The following is a 19,262-nucleotide window of genomic DNA, read 5'->3' on the forward strand; positions in this document are numbered from 1 at the left end:
GAGCGAACCGCTCTGTGCGAATGGAGCCACTCGCACAGAGCGAACCGCTCTGTGCGAATGGAGCCACTCGCACAGAGCGAACCGCTCTGTGCGAATGGAGCCACTCGCACAGAGCGAACCGCTCTGTGCGAATGGAGCCACTCGCACAGAGCGAACCGCTCTGTGCGAATGGAGCCACTCGCACAGAGCGAACCGCTCTGTGCGAATGGAGCCACTCGCACAGAGCGAACCGCTCTGTGCGAATGGAGCCACTCGCACAGAGCGAACCGCTCTGTGCGAATGGAGCCACTCGCACAGAGCGAACCGCTCTGTGCGAATGGAGCCACTCGCACAGAGCGAACCGCTCTGTGCGAATGGAGCCACTCGCACAGAGCGAACCGCTCTGTGCGAATGGAGCCACTCGCACAGAGCGAACCGCTCTGTGCGAATGGAGCCACTCGCACAGAGCGAACCGCTCTGTGCGAATGGAGCCACTCGCACAGAGCGAACCGCTCTGTGCGAATGGAGCCACTCGCACAGAGCGAACCGCTCTGTGCGAATGGAGCCACTCGCACAGAGCGAACCGCTCTGTGCGAATGGAGCCACTCGCACAGAGCGAACCGCTCTGTGCGAATGGAGCCACTCGCACAGAGCGAACCGCTCTGTGCGAATGGAGCCACTCGCACAGAGCGAACCGCTCTGTGCGAATGGAGCCACTCGCACAGAGCGAACCGCTCTGTGCGAATGGAGCCACTCGCACAGAGCGAACCGCTCTGTGCGAATGGAGCCACTCGCACAGAGCGAACCGCTCTGTGCGAATGGAGCCACTCGCACAGAGCGAACCGCTCTGTGCGAATGGAGCCACTCGCACAGAGCGAACCGCTCTGTGCGAATGGAGCCACTCGCACAGAGCGAACCGCTCTGTGCGAGTGGCTCTGTGCGATCTGTGCACATAGACATGAAGAATACTTACCTCCGGAACGCGTCACATCCGTCACGTAGCTAGAAGGCGGAGACTGCAGAGCGTGTAGCAGAAGCGGGGAACGCTCGCGGAGGTAAGTAAAAGGAGCCGAGTGCTCAAACAACGAATCGATCACTCGATTAATTGATAACGGAAATCGTCGACAACGATTTCCGTTATCGATTATCGATTTTATCGATTCGTTGTTTCAGCACTAACTATAACCTTCATTGTCTCAAAGGGGTTAAAGAGGCCGGTATCTGATAGTGCTGCTTATTTATACTACTATTTAGATTTAGATCTATGATCTCTTAACAGAAACCCTAAGTGTCATTTCTGTAGTGTCTTAGAAATGGTTAGCAAATTGCCAATTTCCTAGAACCTAAATATTGCATATTGTGGATAAGTGTGTAAAATGCACAGAATTGTGAGTCTTGTCAATGAATAGGTGCTATAGATTATAAGCTTGTTTGAGCAGGGCCCTCACCTGTTGTCTCCAAGTCAATTTGTTATGTTACATACTACTTGTTGTGTCCTGTCTACCCATTGTACAGCGCTACAGAATTTGATGGCGCTATATAAAACAAATAAATATAGCAAAGGGTTTAATATGCATTGGAAGTCAGTATTCCTATCTGGTCTTTATAAAGATGTACAAATAACCTTTGAATTTGCATTTTGAACACGATCTCCATTTTATTTCTGCTGTAGCTGCCCAGAAAGTTTGCCATCTTCTTGGTGTGAACGTCAATGACTTCACCAGAGCCATCCTCCTACCTAGAATTAAAGTTGGCCGTGATTATGTGCAGAAAGCTCAGACCAAAGAACAGGTAAAAAGCGATAGTGTTTGTGGCTTTTGTTGCGTCCTGACAGAACTTTATAGTTATCTTCTTAATGATTTTCCATTTGCAGGCAGATTTTGCTATTGAGGCTCTAGCTAAAGCCACTTACGAGAGGATGTTCCGTTGGTTGGTAATGCGCATTAACAAGGCGTTGGACAAGACAAAACGGCAAGGGGCTTCTTTCATTGGGATCCTTGATATTGCTGGCTTTGAAATCTTTGAGGTAAATGCCAGTCTTATCTTAACATAGCTACATAATTGCTATTCTAAGCCTTGTTTGCAAAAATGTAATGCACTCCAACACTGTGATGACATCTGGATCAACTTGGCCAAACATCGCATTACTAGGCAGTTTATGTTCTTCAACACGTATATTAAATTATTTAGGTATGCTAAGTCTTTAAATCTATACATGTTTTAGTGTTACCAGATTCACTGATTTGAGTGCTGGTTCTTTCATTCTTTAGTTGAATTCATTTGAGCAGCTTTGCATAAACTACACCAATGAAAAACTGCAGCAGCTCTTCAACCACACAATGTTCATCCTCGAGCAAGAAGAGTATCAGCGTGAAGGAATCGAATGGAACTTTATTGACTTTGGCCTGGATCTTCAACCATGCATTGACTTAATAGAGAAGCCTGTGAGTTTTTGTTGCAAACACTTTGTGGGTTAGAACTCCTGTTAGAACATGGTGTAGTTCATAATGTCTGTTTCTTTAGGCTGGTCCACCTGGTATTCTCGCACTACTAGATGAAGAATGCTGGTTCCCGAAGGCTACAGATAAAAGTTTTGTAGAGAAAGTTGTACAAGAACAGGGCACACACTCAAAATTCCAGAAACCAAAGCAGCTGAAGGATAAAGCAGATTTCTGTGTAATGCATTATGCTGGCAAGGTATGTTTAAACAAAGTGCAATCAAACTGAACAAACATTAAGGTAATAATAATTTTTTAAATGTTTGTATTTCCCTCCTTCTCTGTAGGTGGATTACAAGGCAGACGAATGGCTCATGAAAAATATGGATCCCCTTAATGACAATGTTGCTACACTTTTAAATCAGTCATCTGACAAATTTGTGTCAGATTTGTGGAAAGATGGTAAGAATTTAGACTTGATGATTTTGTTTTTCATCAATGTATGAAGACTGGCAAATTACCAAAATGATGTTGCAAACCACCATCGCTAGTTTTGCACCAAACACCATCTGTACCATACTCGAGACAAAACCTCTCCTTCCTGTTAGCTCTACAGATATCTCAACTGTCCATCTAGCGATGATTTGAAACGCTCAGGTATTGTAGTGCATGGTGTGTCCATTCACATGCCTGAATTTTGTTCTGACACTGCTTAAATAGCTTCACTTTACCACTCCTAGGATAAGACTACTTTACAGCTAGTGCAGTATGGGTCGTACTTGCCGCCAACAAATGTGCCTTTGGTGCTGACCCAGGGCAGCTCCCCTGCTGCCCGCTCCCTCCTGTCTTCCCTTCATGTTTGTGTGTTGCCCTGTGCAGGAATGTTTTAATGTTCACGTCGCATGGTTTTGTATTCTACATAGGAACTGGCTATTTACCAGTTTTGCCTTTTTGTAACCATTCAGTACTACAAAAGTACAACTTACCTGTCTGTAGGCCTTAGCACAGTGTGTGCATGCAGATGATTCAATTAGATCGATGGCTTTTGAGTGGACTTGTTTCAAAGAACTGTCTGCAATATTGTTTAACTGTTCTGTTTACAGCATATGCATAGCCTCATAAGCACACATGTTGGGCTCAGCTGAAACTGTATGTACAACAGACTAGGAGGGCAGGCTTTTATTTTAAACTGTATGTATTATGTAACGTTAGAAAATCCTCATCTTCAACGCATATCAAAGACTAATTTTTCACTCTTTAGTGGATCGCATTGTTGGCTTGGATCAGGTTGCTGGTATGTCTGATACAGCACTCCCTGGAGCATTCAAGACCAGAAAAGGAATGTTTCGGACAGTAGGTCAACTTTACAAAGAACAACTTTCAAAGCTGATGGCAACCCTCAGGAACACAAACCCTAACTTTGTGCGCTGCATTATTCCTAATCATGAGAAAAAGGTATGATTGGCAACGTAAAGCATTGCTAAATTAAAAACTTGCTTATTCGTATTTGGAGAACATTATCAGAAAATACTAAGGGACCTCTATGTATAGCTCAGAGAAGGGAAGTGATTTCCATACATGAATGGATTTAACATGCTATTGGGGTTGGGTTATTTCAAAGGAGGGGACATATAACAAGGTCATAATCTAAAACGTCTGTACAGCAGAAGTTGTAGACTACTTCTGTAAGTGAATTTATGCATGGGATTGGTATAAAGCTATCCTGAATTAGACTTTGTGTCTGAGCCTTTACATCAGGAAATTTTATTTTTTAAACCTTTTTATTTTTTATTTTAGTCTGGTAAGCTAGATGCCCATTTAGTGCTTGAACAGCTGCGCTGCAATGGTGTGCTGGAAGGAATCCGTATCTGCAGACAAGGCTTTCCAAACAGAGTTGTCTTTCAAGAGTTCAGGCAAAGGTAAATGTTGCTGTGGCCTGGACACAAAGATGCGGAAGAGTGGATACATGTAATTTGAACGGAGTTCAAGTTAAATGGGATTCTGTGCCTGTTGAACTAAAAGTATTTGCTTCCTCTCAAAGGTACGAAATTCTCACGCCCAATTCGATCCCTAAAGCCTTTATGGATGGAAAACAAGCATGTGTTCTTATGGTAAGCACATACTATCTGTGAGTACTTCATTCATGCGTTATTAGTTTTACTACACATTTGCATAGTTTTGGTTACCATAGCAGAAAATGGAAGAGGAGCTCTGTGGCCTGGTACAGTTCGAGCCAGACTTTTGGAGAGTCCTGATGAGAACCAAAGTATTCGTGTCTGGGCTTGTTTGCACTCCTTTACTCTTGGGATGCTTTATGTTAGCGACACTTTGGCCAGATATACAGCAGCTGAACAGAATGAATCCTTTTTATTTAGATCAGAGCTTTGGAGCTCGATTCCAACCTCTATCGTATTGGGCAAAGCAAAGTGTTCTTTAGAGCTGGTGTCTTGGCTCATCTAGAGGAAGAAAGAGATCTGAAGATTACAGATGTCATAATAAGCTTCCAGGCCTGGTGCAGAGGTTATATTGCCAGAAAGTAAGTGTGTGTGTGTGTGCTCCTATCCTCTCCCCACCCCTGAATTCAAATACATCATAGACATTTTTATATTTTTCAGAGCCTTTGCCAAAAGACAACAGCAGCTTACTGCTATGAAGGTGATTCAAAGGAACTGTGCAGCATACTTGAAACTTAGAAATTGGCAGTGGTGGAGGCTCTTTACAAAGGTGAGACTATAACTGTAAAGCTTGGAGCGCTTGTATTTCAAATCTTTAATACATTATGTATTTAATCTTACTAAACCTTTACGTAAGCATAACTCCCAAACACATTTTTAAGTAACAAGAAGGAACAATCACAGGAAATGCTTTTGCTCTTCAGGTTAAGCCTTTACTCCAAGCAAACAGATTTGATGAAGAGTTGCAATCAAAGGAGGTTGAACTTCAGAAGGTGAAAGAACTCTTCACTTTTTCAGAACAAAAACTTACAGAGATGGAGCATAATCAAATACAGGTGCGTGATGAACTTTGCATATGAATATTCTTGGTAAAAGCTGATACACAAGCTTTTTTGTGAATTTATAGTTCTGACTATGTAAATTGAATGCATGTTTATGAAATGGCAAGCTATTTGTTACAGCTTCAGCAAGAGAAAATGCAGCTCCAGGAACAGCTGCAGGCAGAGACAGAGCTCTGTGCTGAAGCAGAGGAAATGAGGGCCCGTCTTGCGGCAAAGAAGCAGGAGCTAGAGGAGATCTTACACGACTTAGAATCCAGGGTAGAAGAAGAAGAGGAACGTTGCCAAATACTGCAGACTGAAAAGAAGAAAATGCAGCAGAATATTGGGGTATGTCCATACTGATGCAGAAGAAAAATCTTAAAACGTGTGAAATCTGATTGGGGGGGTGGTTTGCTGCATATGTAGAACAATTTATATGTATACCCCCCCCACACACACACTGCCTGTATGTAGAAGGTGCGAGGATTTGTTTTGTGACACTCTGACAACTGGAATAAGGGGTAACTTAGTATCACCATAAAGGATCTGCAGTGAAAGTCATCCAGAATATCGTGTAACTGACCACAATGGCAGCCTTCAATCTGCAGATAAATATTGCGATCAAAGATTTTCATTTTAGAACTCATGATTTGCATGAACTCTTAAACTCCTGTTCTGTAGCCATTTTTACCATATGTTAAGTAGATTCTCCATGTTTTGCAACACATTTAATATCGTTGCAGGAACTAGAAGAACAACTTGAAGAGGAGGAAGCGGCCAGACAAAAGCTTCAGCTGGAAAAAGTCACTCTGGATGCTAAGCTAAAGAAAATTGAAGAAGATGTCCTTGTCCTAGAGGATCAGAATGCAAAGTTTATCAAGGTGTGATTTCTGGAAGTTTTTTTTTGTTTTTGTGATGTATGGCGAGTTAAATAGATGACAAATGGGTTTTTGTCAGGTAATATGTAAACTCTTCCTACAATTAATCCTATTCTGTGTAGGAGAAGAAACTCCTTGAAGATCGCATTGCAGAATTCACCACAAATCTTGCTGAGGAGGAAGAGAAGTCGAAGAGTCTTGCCAAACTCAAGAACAAACATGAGACAATGATCTCTGACTTGGAAGGTATGTTCTGGATGCAATACAGGATGGAAGAATGCATGCTGTCTTTTTGCTGCATAAAATGTGTATGCAAATATTATGCATGCACACTGCTGTGTGCATAGTGTCTGTTTCTACATGGATACATTCTATATATCACTTTGTGGACAATCCACGTTATAGATATTTTGTTCCACCTGTAGAGCGTCTGCGCCGGGAGGAGAAGCAGCGTCAGGAGCTTGAGAAGACACGGCGAAAATTGGAAGGAGATTCCACAGACTTGCACGATCAGATAGCTGAACTGCAAGCCCAAGTTGCTGAGCTGAAGTTGCAGCTTGCCAAAAAGGAGGAAGAACTGCAGGCTGCACTAGCAAGGTATATTTATCAAGCCTACAAGTGGTACACAGGAAGTGAGGATCGCCATTTCTATATAACCTCTTAAGCCGAGAATGGTGTGTAATGCTTGGATGCAAGAACATTCAGCATTTTTTCCATCTGTTAACCCTAATTTTAACTTTAGTGTAGCTACACATGCTTTTCATGGTAAATGAAACTTTCTTTTGAAACTTTATGCATAGAACACAGTAGGCTTGCATCAATGCTGGAGGATACTGCCAAGTAATAAAATCATTACATAGGGGGTGGATAAAATGCATATTGGCCCAGATTGGAAGAAAATGTATGTATCCGAGCCAGCAGGGAGAAGTGTTCGTCCAAACAGCACACAAATTAGCTTGGGTGTGTGAAATGCATATTGTCGTTCCGCAGCATCCCCCAATGTGTCGGCTAAATGGTGACAACACAAACTTTAAAGGGGCCAGCTATTGTTTGAATTCATGTTTATATGGTGACTGGTGTGTCCCTTTTTTTTAAAGGCAAAAATTCAGTACAAAACCTACAAATTCAGTTGGCCAAAGTTCCCTTCCCAGGCCAGATCTCTGATGCTGCATGTATGCAACCCAAATTAACATCTGTAACAAGTAGATATAATGGCTTTAGTTAACACTACCTCTCCAGTAAGAAATCAAGAATGAAGTTTTATATTATCGGCTGTGTGCCATCTCTTGGAACTGCGTAGGGCTTTATTTTTTTTTTTTTTTTTATTAAACCTTTTTTTTGCTTACATTGTGAATACTCTTTGCATAAACTTGTAGAGTGGAGGAAGAGGCTGCCCATAAAAATATGGCTTTGAAGAAAATCCGTGAGCTAGAGTCCCAGATTGGTGAGCTGCAGGAGGACCTTGAAGCTGAACGAGCTGCGCGTAATAAGGCAGAAAAACAAAAGCGTGATCTTGGGGAGGAACTTGAAGCTCTGAAGACTGAGCTGGAGGATACTTTAGACTCTACTGCTGCGCAGCAGGAGCTTAGGTACACTTTGAGAAACTCCCGATTATTTTGTAATGTTACTTATTGGGAGGATTGTTTTAAAATGGTGCCACTTCTCTCTCCCCCACCCCAGAACAAAACGCGAGCAGGAGGTTACACATCTGAAGAAGACCCTAGATGAAGAAGCTCGTGCACATGAAGTCCAAATACAGGAGCTGAGACAAAAACATTCACAAGCTGCAGAAGAATTATCAGAACAGCTGGAGCAGACCAAACGGGTATGAGGCTAGGGTGGGGAGTAAAGTATTGGTCCATAGAGGCTACCTGTTTCAAGATTTATATATTTTTTTCTTAATGGCCAGGGATTTTACGCTCAAGTGTCTTTAAACTGTAATGTGATGAGATTCTGGGAATGTTTTACATTAACGTTTTCAGTGGTGTTATGACTGATAACTGTAGAGAATACCCATACTTTAGAGCATTCCATGCTATTCACGAATCTTGGCCCCTGCTGCCGTTATGTCTGAAAGTCCTTCATGGTGTCTTAATCTTGCATATGTTGCACTAAATAGCAAAATGTAATATTTGGGAGGCGTGACCAACAAACTTAAGATGTACAGATGTGAAGAATGCAACTTTTTGTTCTAGCTGAAAGCTAACTTAGAGAAGGCCAAACAGTCTTTGGAGAGTGAACGGAACGAGTTGGCAAATGAAGTGAAGACTCTTCTTCAGAGCAAAGGTGACTCTGAGCACAAAAGAAAGAAGATGGAGTCTCAGCTTCAGGAACTGCAAGTCAAGGTGACAGAGGGAGACAGAGCTCGCGTTGAGCTGACTGAAAAAGCAAACAGACTTCAGGTAATAGTTACTTGCATACACACTGAAACACAAGGATATGGGGAACTGTTCCTTTGAATAACCTTTTTTACTGCTTTAGGTTGAATTGGACAATGTTACTGCTCTCCTTTCCCAAGCTGACAGCAAATCCATAAAGCTTGCCAAGGACTTCTCAACTTTAGAGTCACAGCTTCAGGATACTCAGGTAAGGATCCCACCGGTTTAATATTTTCCCTTTTTATAAGGCTATTTAGAGGAAAAACCTGATAGTTATAAGGGGAAAGTGATAAAAAGCAACTTGGTACAAAATCGAAAACACGAGTCTTACAGATGGCTGTAATCCACAGAGCAGACCCAGTCCAAAGGAGGGTCTAGATCAATCTGTCATGGGTGGGGGAGCTTTTAGCTCTTTGCTTTGTCCAACCTTAGCTTCTCGTGCAGTAAGAGCTTGGTGCTGTATGATGTTTAGTTAAGATATTTCTCAAAGTATAGCCATATTGGCCTATGAGAAAATGGTCTTCAGCCAAAGATTGTGAGAAATATGTGAATATATAACTTTTTGTATGGTATGTAATGCATCTTTATTATGTATTAGGAACTTCTGCAAGAAGAGACTCGTCAGAAGCTGAGCCTTAGTACTAAACTTAAGCAAATGGATGATGATAAAAATGGCTTTCTGGAGCAGCTTGAGGAAGAGGAGGAGTCTAAGAAGAATTTATTAAAACAGATAAATACACTGCAAACTCAGGTATGAGTGCATATTATCCCCTTAAGGACAATGGGCAGTTCCTAAACCCATTGAAAACAATGCATTTTGAGCCCGTACATGTATGGGCTTTGTCATTAAGGGGGTTAAAGCAGGCCTCTGAACTAGGGTAACAATCGGTTCCAGTGTGTCCACACTTCCCTAGTTTTAATCTGGGATGGTGTGAACACCACATTTTAAGATTGACAAAGCTTCACTCAAGCTCCCTGACCAAGTGCCCATGACTAGAGAGGGCTTTTTTGGATATCTTAACTTTATAAATATGTATTTGTTAATATAATTCCAAAAGTGGCTAAGGGGTTTATAAAAGGGGCATGGAGGAATAGTGTCCATCTACCACCAGTGCTTTCGGTTTGCTTATGTCGGTGTGAGATGATGCAGCCTCAGTAGTGTGGATAAATTGCTAGAGCATCATGAGAAGTGCAGGAGACTTCAAGGACTCTGGGCGGAAGAGAATATGCAGGCGGTTACTGTGTTTGAAGTTGACAACTTCGAAGTGGGGTTCTTCCACTTGAGGACAAACTGACCAAAGGGAAAAGCTAATTCACCCAGTATTTCAATCTCTAAGGTGGGGTGTCCTGAACATGGCTTTTCTGGACCCCTGCCAGAACCACATGCTTTCAAGGGTTTGGCTTTATAACCTGGATTTGCCAACAGTGTTCATCAATGACTAACATGACCTTGAATTTTGTCTTTTTCAAAACCTATATTTCCTCCTGCCAATGTTTTCTGCCGTTTAGGTCTAAATAAAGTTCTGGTTGTCCCATATTTAGCTATTCTGGACATGACCGCACAGCCACAAATAATCCTCCCTCATAGACTTATCAAAATGTTGTCTGCTCTTTCGTCCTAATCAGAAAGGTTTGATTTTACTGCCTGACTCTTGAAACCCACATGCTTAAGAGCAGACTATTCTTGGCACTCTTGTCGCTTTGCTACACATAGGAGAACCATTTAATGTTCCAGGTACAATTATCGGTGAGTGTCTAACCCAGCTGGTGTGTTCAGTCGTGGGTGGCCTGGAGTTTGTTCTGTCACCAAGGTCCGTTAACTTCTACAGTGAGGATTTGCTAAGGGCATGAAATAGCCGTTCTTGAAGCCTCAGGTTTTGACCCTGTGTCCTCCCCACGCATCAGCTGGCTTTCCCATATCCATTTGACAACATTGAGATTCATACTTGTTAGCCATTTTTTAATTGAATGTGGCTCAGTGTTTCAATTAAACTTCATCATTCTGAGGTCTGGCAGGCATCTAAATGCCATTCTTTGAAGAAATTAAAGGGTATTTTTCATTAAATCCTTTTCTCAATCACTAGTAACTTGTGCTCCATCCAGTGATCACAGAATATGACCACTTTACTGGCACTGACTATGAGCATATAAGAAAAGGTGATAAGCAAGAAATCAATTTATTGTGCCCAATCACTCAATTTAATAAGTGAATATATTTGATTCTAAAAACTGATATGGACTGTAAACATTGTCCACTATTTATATGTATGTACTCTCAGATGACAGATATGAAGAAGAAGATGGAGGAGAGCATTGGTTCACTGGAGAGTGTGGAAGAATTGAAGAAGAAGCTACAGAAAGATTTAGAAGCAGCAAATCAACGCTTTGAGGAAAAGGCAGCAGCCTATGACAAGCTGGAGAAAACAAAGACCAGGCTTCAGCAGGAGTTGGATGACCTTGCTGTGGATCTTGACCATCAGAGGCAGACTGTTTCCAACCTGGAGAAAAAGCAGAAGAAATTTGATCAGGTGTGGGGTTTCTCCTTTTGAAATTGGGGTGCAATGTACTGCTGCTGCTTTAGCGTCACTCATATTTTGCGCCTGTTTTTTTAAATATGCCATTTTTGTCAGTCTTGTAAAGTTGTAGAAGTTGTTTTTTTTTATTTTTTTTTTTTTTTTTTTTCCTCATATACCCAAGCTTCTCAATGCCTTCATATGTGTATATGCTTTTGTGTTAAAAAATTTTTTTGGGTTTCATTTTAGCTTCTTTTAGAGGAGAAAAATATATCTGCGAAGTATGCAGAAGAGCGTGATCGTGCAGAAGCAGAGGCTCGTGAAAAAGAGACTAAGGCATTGGCCTTGACCCGCTCCCTTGAAGAGGCACTTGAGTTTAAGGCAGAGTTAGAAAGACTCAATAAGCAGTTGCGCACAGAGATGGAAGACTTGGTCAGCTCAAAGGATGATGTTGGCAAGAGTGTAAGATTATACATGTTTCTTTTGAAATGTAACTAATCCAAAAATCAATCATGTACACTTACACTATGGTGGGGGCTTCTTTTTTTTTTTTGAGGGGGGTTTAATGTCCACAATTATGTAGTGTATTTACTGCCATAAGACATCAAGAAAACAGCAGTGCTAAATATAAAATGTGTACTCTGACACATGATCAAAGAACCCCCTTTGTTGTATAAATTGGAAGAGGGCGGCAAGGAACTTAAGCAATTGTTACTTGTACATCTATCTTTTGAAAAGTGACTCATTTCAGCTGTTTTGCTGAAGTCCCAGAGCATCTAACAAAACTGCCTTCAGCTGGCCATCTCGGCAGGAAACTTTAAAACGTGCTTTTTTTTTTTTTTCTTTTTTTTTTTTTTTTTTTTCTTTTGTATAAGTATAACTTTAAAAGGATCTTTTCTGTCAAATTAGGTACATGAGCTTGAAAAGTCTAAGCGTGCTTTAGAGCAACAAGTAGAAGAAATGAAAACCCAGCTTGAAGAACTTGAAGATGAGCTGCAAGCCACAGAGGATGCCAAGCTCAGGCTGGAAGTAAACTTACAGGCTATGAAAGCTCAATTTGAGAGAGACCTCCAGGGGCGTGATGAGCAGAGTGAGGATAAAAAGAAGCAGCTGGTCAGGCAGGTAAGATGGTAATTGTGTGTGTGTGTGTGTGTGTATATATGTGTGTGTGTGTATTTGCTCTATAATGGTGTGTTTTTTTTTTTGTTAGGTGAAAGAGATGGAAGCAGAACTTGAAGATGAAAGAAAGCAGCGTTCCATTGCTGTGGCTGCGAGAAAGAAGCTGGAGATGGATCTAAAGGATTTTGAAGGACAAATAGACACTGCAAATAAGAACAAAGAGGAGGCAATCAAGCAGCTGCGCAAACTTCAGGTACTAGAGCTGATGCATGTGTTAGCTGTAGCATTATGCTTTCAGGTGATTCCTAAACAACGCCATCATATTCAGCTGCGATGTACAATGGGGATGCTAGCTCTTGTATCAGCACACTAGATATTTGTAATGAAATTCTTGCATGTACTGTTAAATGTCCAGTTGGCGGAGGAAGATGGATGCGTCAAACCCTACATTAAAGAAAATGAGTGCTAGTGAACCCTGCAAATATGACAAGGGGGGGGTACCTGGCACCGTTTGGACTCTCCTTTCACCATCCCAAGGTTAAGGAAGGGCTCCACACTGTACTGAATGACCTCCAGTAGCACTACACTATTGGAAACACGCATCCAGCAGCATGCTATGGGATGCCTAGTTTTGTCACCAGTAATTACCAATGAAGAAAGATATTTTGCCCTAAAATAAACTGGTAAATGTCTGATGCAGTCCTTTTATGTGGTATATAAACTATATGCATACCCTACATATTCTCCAATCCCCATTAGTACATTTTCTGCACAAAAATAAACTCAACCTTGCAGTATGGTAGGTGAGCATGAGCATCAATCTCTGCCTCTGCTAAGATGTCAATCTCACTCAAACTGTGGCTGCTGACAAGTTAAAATGTGCACCTGGATATCTAATGCTTGTCCCTTGCCATTGTAAATGCTGATTGGCCAGAGTGGGGGAAAAAGGAAACTCCCACAGGTTTAGACCCACCAATCACACTCAAAACCATCGGATTGCTTTTTTCCTTTCTACTGATCAGTGAAACGTACTAGAGGACTGCATTGGGAGGCGTTCCCACTGGACCTGCCAAAAAACTTGCAGGCGGTCTTGCTGGGGCTGCGGGCGGTCAGGCACTGTACCTGCGGGTCCAGGTAATCCTGCGCAGTCCAGCAAGGCTGCCTTCTCACTGCTCCCTTACAATGTTTCCTATCTTGCTCCACCCAGGAACAAAACAGATTCACGTGACTTACATCACTTCATGTGACTCTGCCTTGTTCCTGGGCAGAGCAAGAGAAGAGACGCTGTGAGGGAACAGCTCGAGGGCAGCCTTGTGGGACTGCGTGGGAAATCGGTTAAGGAGGCGGGCGGGATTGGCCACAAATGTGGTGGGAGCGGAACACCCACATTGCGGGAGCGGGATTAAAAAAAGCTGTCCCGCGCAGGGCTCTAATACGTACCCTCCTACACACAGTCCGTTCCCAGTTTGCCTCAAAGTAGCACCAAAATGGCTTGTAATGGCGGCTACATCTGGCAACAAATCCTAACAACATTTCATCACTTCTGCAATTTTCTTTTTTTTTGGCATCCTCGACAGAGCACTCATTTTGAGAGCCTCTGAATGTCAATATTTCTCAAAAAATATGCATATTTTGAGCAGCTGCTTCTGTGTAAGACAGGATTTAAAGCCACTGAAATGGTCATCTATGGTCTCTATAAATGGATACAAATTCTCTAGCTCGGTACTATAAAACCAAATTAGATATTGTATATTATAAAACAAAATTTCCCCCTAATAGGGTCAGTTGAAGGATTATCAGCGAGAACTTGAAGACACTAGAGCTTCCAGGGATGACATCTTAACTCAGGCTAAGGAAAATGAAAAGAAATTTAAGAGTATGGAAGCAGAGGTGATCCACTTGCATGAGGTAACATCAGACTGGTCAATTTTTGTTCTATAATTTTTCTACTCATAATGGACTTTCCACAAGGTATATATTTGCAGAATTAATGCATATTTATTTTTCTCAGGAACTTGCTGCTGCTGAGCGTGCGAAGCGCCAAGCTCAGCAGGAAAGAGATGAACTTGCTGATGAAATTGCAAACAGTAGTGGCAAGGGGTGAGTGTGTGGTTTGGGGCTGTAGTTTGTGTACATCGACGGCTGACATAGCAGATCAGAATAAACGTTCAACTTTAAAGGTATTGACCTTTTTGCTACCAGTTTTGATTGGCTTACTAGCTTTAATTAAAGGTTCTACTTTTTTTTTTTGTTTTGTTTTTTAAAGTGCTCTGGCTCTTGAAGAGAAACGGCGCCTGGAATCCCGGATTGCGCAGCTAGAGGAAGAGCTTGAGGAGGAACAGGGCAACACAGAACTGGTTAATGACCGGCTTAGGAAAGCAACTCTTCAGGTACTTGAAAACAAAAGTTATGTTTTTCTGAAAGTATTAAATTGAATGGTACATGTAAACTGTTTCACATGAAATGAATAGTAAAATTCTCCTTGAGCATTAAATATAGTGGCCTATGCAGTAATATTGATTAGCATTGACAAACCTTGTTTGCCAATTGTTGGTCAAGTAATATGCTTGGGGCGACTTCCTTTGCTCAAAGCACTGATTCAGGACGATGTTCGTGAAGTCTGCTCCTGCATAGATTTCACTAGTCTATATCAGCGTGAGTGATTAAGGCAATATTTTCCACAGACAGTATGATTAGAAGTTGAAACACGGCTAATATGCAGCACACTTAAAATATTTTAATGCGAACCCAGGTCAAGCAGACATGGCTTTTTTTTTTTTGGTTCAACCTTCTAAAGTATCTAATTTCTAAATACATACCCAAATAAGGAATATCAGTGTAACGATTGCTTTTAGTCCAGATATTTTGCAGTTTACCACTTACCTTTTATTTTAGATTGACCAGCTGAATGCTGACTTGAATGCAGAGCGTAGCAGTGCTCAAAAGAATGAAAATGCACGCCAACAAATGGATCGCCAAAATAAAGAATTGAAGACAAAGCTACAAGAGCTGGAAGGGACTGTCAAGTCAAAGTTCAAGGCTTCAATCGCAGCTCTTGAATCTAAGATCTCACAACTGGAAGAACAGCTTGATTCAGAGACTAAGTAGGTTTAAAAAAAATTTGTTTGGCTTCTCCTGTAGTTGTACAACATTGTAAACACACTCCCCACACTAAACTCTTATCAAGGAAAACGGGGGTTTCATCTTCCTACGTTTATTTTAAACTTTAAAACATTATCTTTCTCTTGTATATGAAAAACATCCCAGGAGCAAAATTAACAAACTACGGGATAATCCTATCAGAGAGACTATAGTACCTGAAATAATCTGAACTAGGAGTTAATGGTAATGGAGATAGATACTTGAGACAATCCCAACTTTTCAAGGATTAGGTGCATAGTTACGTGGCCCCACCTGTGAAAAAGAATGAACTGCTTATTCAGTCTAAAGTGCCTTTTTTTTTTTTAATGGAGTACATTTGCATGCATGATTTGATGAGTGATGTGGCTGAAAATAGGAGTGCTCGTTGTTCTTTGCTCAATCAAATGTTACTGTTTTCCAACTGTAAAAAATAAAAAGAAGCTAATATATGTTGCATTACCACGGCATATTGCTTGAAAGTTTGTACCTTCACATTCACAACCCAATTGTTCTTTAAACAGAGAGCGTCAAAATGCCAGCAAGCAGGTGCGTCGAACAGAAAAAAGACTAAAAGATGTCCTAATGCAGGTAGAAGATGAACGACGCAATGCTGAGCAGTATAAAGAGCAGGTGATCAGAGTCCTCCCCATTTACTGTGTGAAATACGATCTTTTCACTTATTTAGTATTTAACTTTTTTTTTTTTTCCCTGAAAAGGCTGAGAAGAGTAATGTCCGTATGAAACAGCTCAAGAGACAGGTGGAGGAAGCAGAGGAAGAGGCCCAACGTGCTAATGCTATGAGACGCAAGCTGCAGCGTGAGCTTGAAGATGCGACTGAGACTGCTGATGCTATGAACCGTGAAGTGAATACCCTTAAGAGCAAGCTCAGGTGTGTGTCTGTATAATGTAAAGGTTTCTTCAAATAAAAAAAGTAATTGAATCCAGCACTGATGGTCATTATATAAGGCCTACCCTGCTTGCTGGAGGAACTATTATTTTGTTATAATGTATTGTTAAGCTGGTATGTTTAGAATTTGTGCACATAATTCCTATGTAAAACGCTGATTTATAAATGTGATTGGTATTTGGAAGAAACATGAATTTGGGTAGATGTATTCTACAGGAAACTTGCTATGTGAAGTTTTTTTTTTTCCCTTTGGGTTTGATATATTTCATATACACTACAAGATTTACTCTATATCCCATCAAGAATTAGACGCAAAAAGCACAATTGTGGTAGACTATAAAAATATATACACGTACAGAGTGTCTACAACAGCTTTGATCTGTTTGAAGTGCTAATATCTTCACATTAAAACCTTTTAAAATCATTTATACATATCTTTGTATGTTTCTACATATTTTAACACAGGCGGGGTGATGTGCCATTTGTCACAAGACGTGTTGCAAGAAAGGGGATTGATGAGGCTTCTGATGAAGACTTGGATGGAAAAGCAGATTCTGGTGATGGCAAATCAACAGATTAGTGTGCAACTACTTTTTCACCATTAAGTCATCAAGATACTGCAAACATCTAAAGGACAACTTTTGTTTCCTATCTCAAATGTTCCACTGCCTCTTCCCCAAAAGCACCAGAGCCATTAATTGATCAGATGTGGTTCCGTATACAGGAATTAAATGTCTAGTGGATGTTTCTCTAAAATGTTAAAGGCAATATGATCTTGCACTTTCTATAGTGATATGATTGAATGACAGCTGTTTTATAGCATTGTCATATTCTAGTACCCCCTCCCAAAAGCAGTCCACACATGGGACAAAAATACCTACTAATGACCTTTTGTCAATGTGTTTGTCCTTATGTTTTTCAGCCACTTGTCATTTATTTTTTTTTTTGTGTACTCAAACTATGTAAGGGACAAACTAAATGAAAATGTAACTGGATAAGTAGCTGTACTGCACCAAATATATGAACTGCTACTCTGCTCGTGCACACATTGTAATGACTATTTTTGAAATAAATTGTCACTTTATATTTTTTACCACTTTATAACTGTCCTGGACATTCAAACCAAAGAGGGCCTGGCTAAAAGTAAAGACTTTACTGGAGTTTAATTCTGCCTAACACTTGACTGCTAAGTGCCTTTTATCCTGCAGCCTGTAAGTTAGGGCTTCTTCAGTTTGCTTCAAAATAAACTTGGTCAGTGCTGCAAAAAATGTCTGTTACTTTGTTTTGATACTGAATACTGGTGGTTAAACTTTAATGCATACTATGGCTGCATGGCTTTTTATTTTTTATTTGTGTTCTCAAATTTGCACATGTATGGGAGAATTCTGCATACTTCCCCCAATATGAATTTGTCCCTCCTCCCCGGTAAATGGCTTGCAGGAGCTGAACACATCTCCCTGCACATGGTATCTTTGCCTTACAATGGGACTACTTTCATTTCACTGATTGAAGCTGCCAGTCAGCGGCAAAGTCTCCCCATGGAGGGAGGGCAACAGCACTGCTTATTTATTTCTGTTTTGGACGAATGCTTTTGTAATTTTAGGAAGCATTACATCCTGTAAAACATCATAAAGATGACCAAGAATGTGTGGGTTTTTGCACTGGTAGGGACATTTCCTGCCCATACGCAACAATAGTTCAGGCTGCCATTAGACGTACTAGAGTCCTTACTGTCAACAGGACTGATCTGATGCAACTCTGCTCAACAGAAGTGCTGCTTAAATCAGAATATGCTTATAGAAGTTCAGGCATTCCCTGCTGGCAGTGTCACTATGGCCAATCCAGGCTCTCCTGAGCCACCCTTGCAGTTTTATAACCACCAGTTGTTTGCTGCAGGCACATAAGGATCTCACCCAAGACCATTCCTCAGTCTTCCCCAATCTGGAATATATTGGCATGGTGGACACGCATTGCCCATCCTATGGCAGCCTGTTCTCTTCCAGTCCAGTAGACGGTCCTGTCAATGGACACTAACCTTCAGGGCTTGGCAGTCCTTTCATCCTCTCTCATTGCAAGGGGGTGCCCAAGCAAACAGAAGATCTGCCTATAAATATTCTGGAGCTCCAGCCTATATTAACAGAAAACCTGCTCATTAAGAGACTATGAGGTCCCCTGACAATGCCATATTAGTGCCTTAAATCAACCACCAGGGATGCACAAGAATCTGACACCCAGAAAATGTTTTGTATCTGGTATAAGATTGGCCCCTAGCAAATGGTCTCTACACATAGGGGCAGGCCTGGACTGGCCATCGGGCACACCGGGCGTTTGCCCGGTGGGCCGGGCCGTGGCAGGTCCGGGTTGACTTAAGGGCTGATGGAGCTGCAGCCTATGCGGCCTCTATGGCTGCATTAACGCAGGGCATAAGGGGCACCTGCCCCTTAAACCCGCCGCAACTGCGACTGGGTCCGCCACTCTAAGGTGCCGGGAAGCCCCTACCAGGGCCGGCCTTACCGGTGTGCGGCCGCACAGGGTTTAAATTAAAACATTGGGGGCTGTTTTTGTTAAAGTTTTTAACCCCTTAAGGACAATAGGGGTTATTACTCGTAGTATATTGTGGGACAATGGCTATTTTAACATTTTTCGGTGTTCCTGTTTAGCTGTGATTTTCTTCTTTCTCATTTCATGCTCCCACACATATTATATATTGTTTTTTTCAGGACAAACAGGGCTTTCTTTAGATACCATTAATTTTATCATATCATCTAATTTACTATAAAAAAAATGATAAAATATGGGGATTTTTTGTTAAAAAATTACTTTTTCTCACTTTTTAAACAAAAAACTTTTACTCATCTGCAAAAACGAATGAAAAAACCTGCTAAATAGATTCTACTATTTGTCCTGAGTTTAG

General features: G+C 41.4%; 1 protein-coding gene across 1 annotated transcript in view; it reads left to right on the forward strand.

Moving 5' to 3' along the window:
- The window catches only part of MYH9 (myosin heavy chain 9), a 30,699-nt gene extending 13,247 nt beyond the window's left edge, over window positions 1-17,452 (forward strand). The window contains exons 11-41 of the mRNA XM_053469043.1: window positions 1,652-1,770; window positions 1,853-2,005; window positions 2,250-2,423; window positions 2,503-2,676; window positions 2,765-2,879; window positions 3,679-3,872; window positions 4,215-4,336; window positions 4,459-4,528; window positions 4,793-4,953; window positions 5,033-5,141; window positions 5,296-5,427; window positions 5,554-5,760; window positions 6,156-6,293; window positions 6,413-6,536; window positions 6,716-6,887; window positions 7,667-7,879; window positions 7,971-8,115; window positions 8,486-8,692; window positions 8,772-8,876; window positions 9,267-9,419; window positions 10,948-11,196; window positions 11,431-11,643; window positions 12,091-12,303; window positions 12,392-12,553; window positions 14,080-14,208; window positions 14,312-14,400; window positions 14,567-14,690; window positions 15,196-15,404; window positions 15,963-16,071; window positions 16,158-16,330; window positions 16,814-17,452. Coding sequence (XP_053325018.1) covers window positions 1,652-1,770; window positions 1,853-2,005; window positions 2,250-2,423; window positions 2,503-2,676; window positions 2,765-2,879; window positions 3,679-3,872; window positions 4,215-4,336; window positions 4,459-4,528; window positions 4,793-4,953; window positions 5,033-5,141; window positions 5,296-5,427; window positions 5,554-5,760; window positions 6,156-6,293; window positions 6,413-6,536; window positions 6,716-6,887; window positions 7,667-7,879; window positions 7,971-8,115; window positions 8,486-8,692; window positions 8,772-8,876; window positions 9,267-9,419; window positions 10,948-11,196; window positions 11,431-11,643; window positions 12,091-12,303; window positions 12,392-12,553; window positions 14,080-14,208; window positions 14,312-14,400; window positions 14,567-14,690; window positions 15,196-15,404; window positions 15,963-16,071; window positions 16,158-16,330; window positions 16,814-16,928 — 4,772 coding nt within the window. The 3' untranslated portion in view covers window positions 16,929-17,452. The remainder of the gene's footprint in view (window positions 1-1,651; window positions 1,771-1,852; window positions 2,006-2,249; window positions 2,424-2,502; window positions 2,677-2,764; window positions 2,880-3,678; window positions 3,873-4,214; window positions 4,337-4,458; window positions 4,529-4,792; window positions 4,954-5,032; window positions 5,142-5,295; window positions 5,428-5,553; window positions 5,761-6,155; window positions 6,294-6,412; window positions 6,537-6,715; window positions 6,888-7,666; window positions 7,880-7,970; window positions 8,116-8,485; window positions 8,693-8,771; window positions 8,877-9,266; window positions 9,420-10,947; window positions 11,197-11,430; window positions 11,644-12,090; window positions 12,304-12,391; window positions 12,554-14,079; window positions 14,209-14,311; window positions 14,401-14,566; window positions 14,691-15,195; window positions 15,405-15,962; window positions 16,072-16,157; window positions 16,331-16,813) is intronic.
- The last annotated feature ends 1,810 nt before the right edge of the window (window positions 17,453-19,262 follow it).

This window comes from Spea bombifrons, chromosome 6, assembly GCF_027358695.1.
Source record: "Spea bombifrons isolate aSpeBom1 chromosome 6, aSpeBom1.2.pri, whole genome shotgun sequence".
Lineage (NCBI taxonomy): Eukaryota > Metazoa > Chordata > Amphibia > Anura > Pelobatidae > Spea > Spea bombifrons.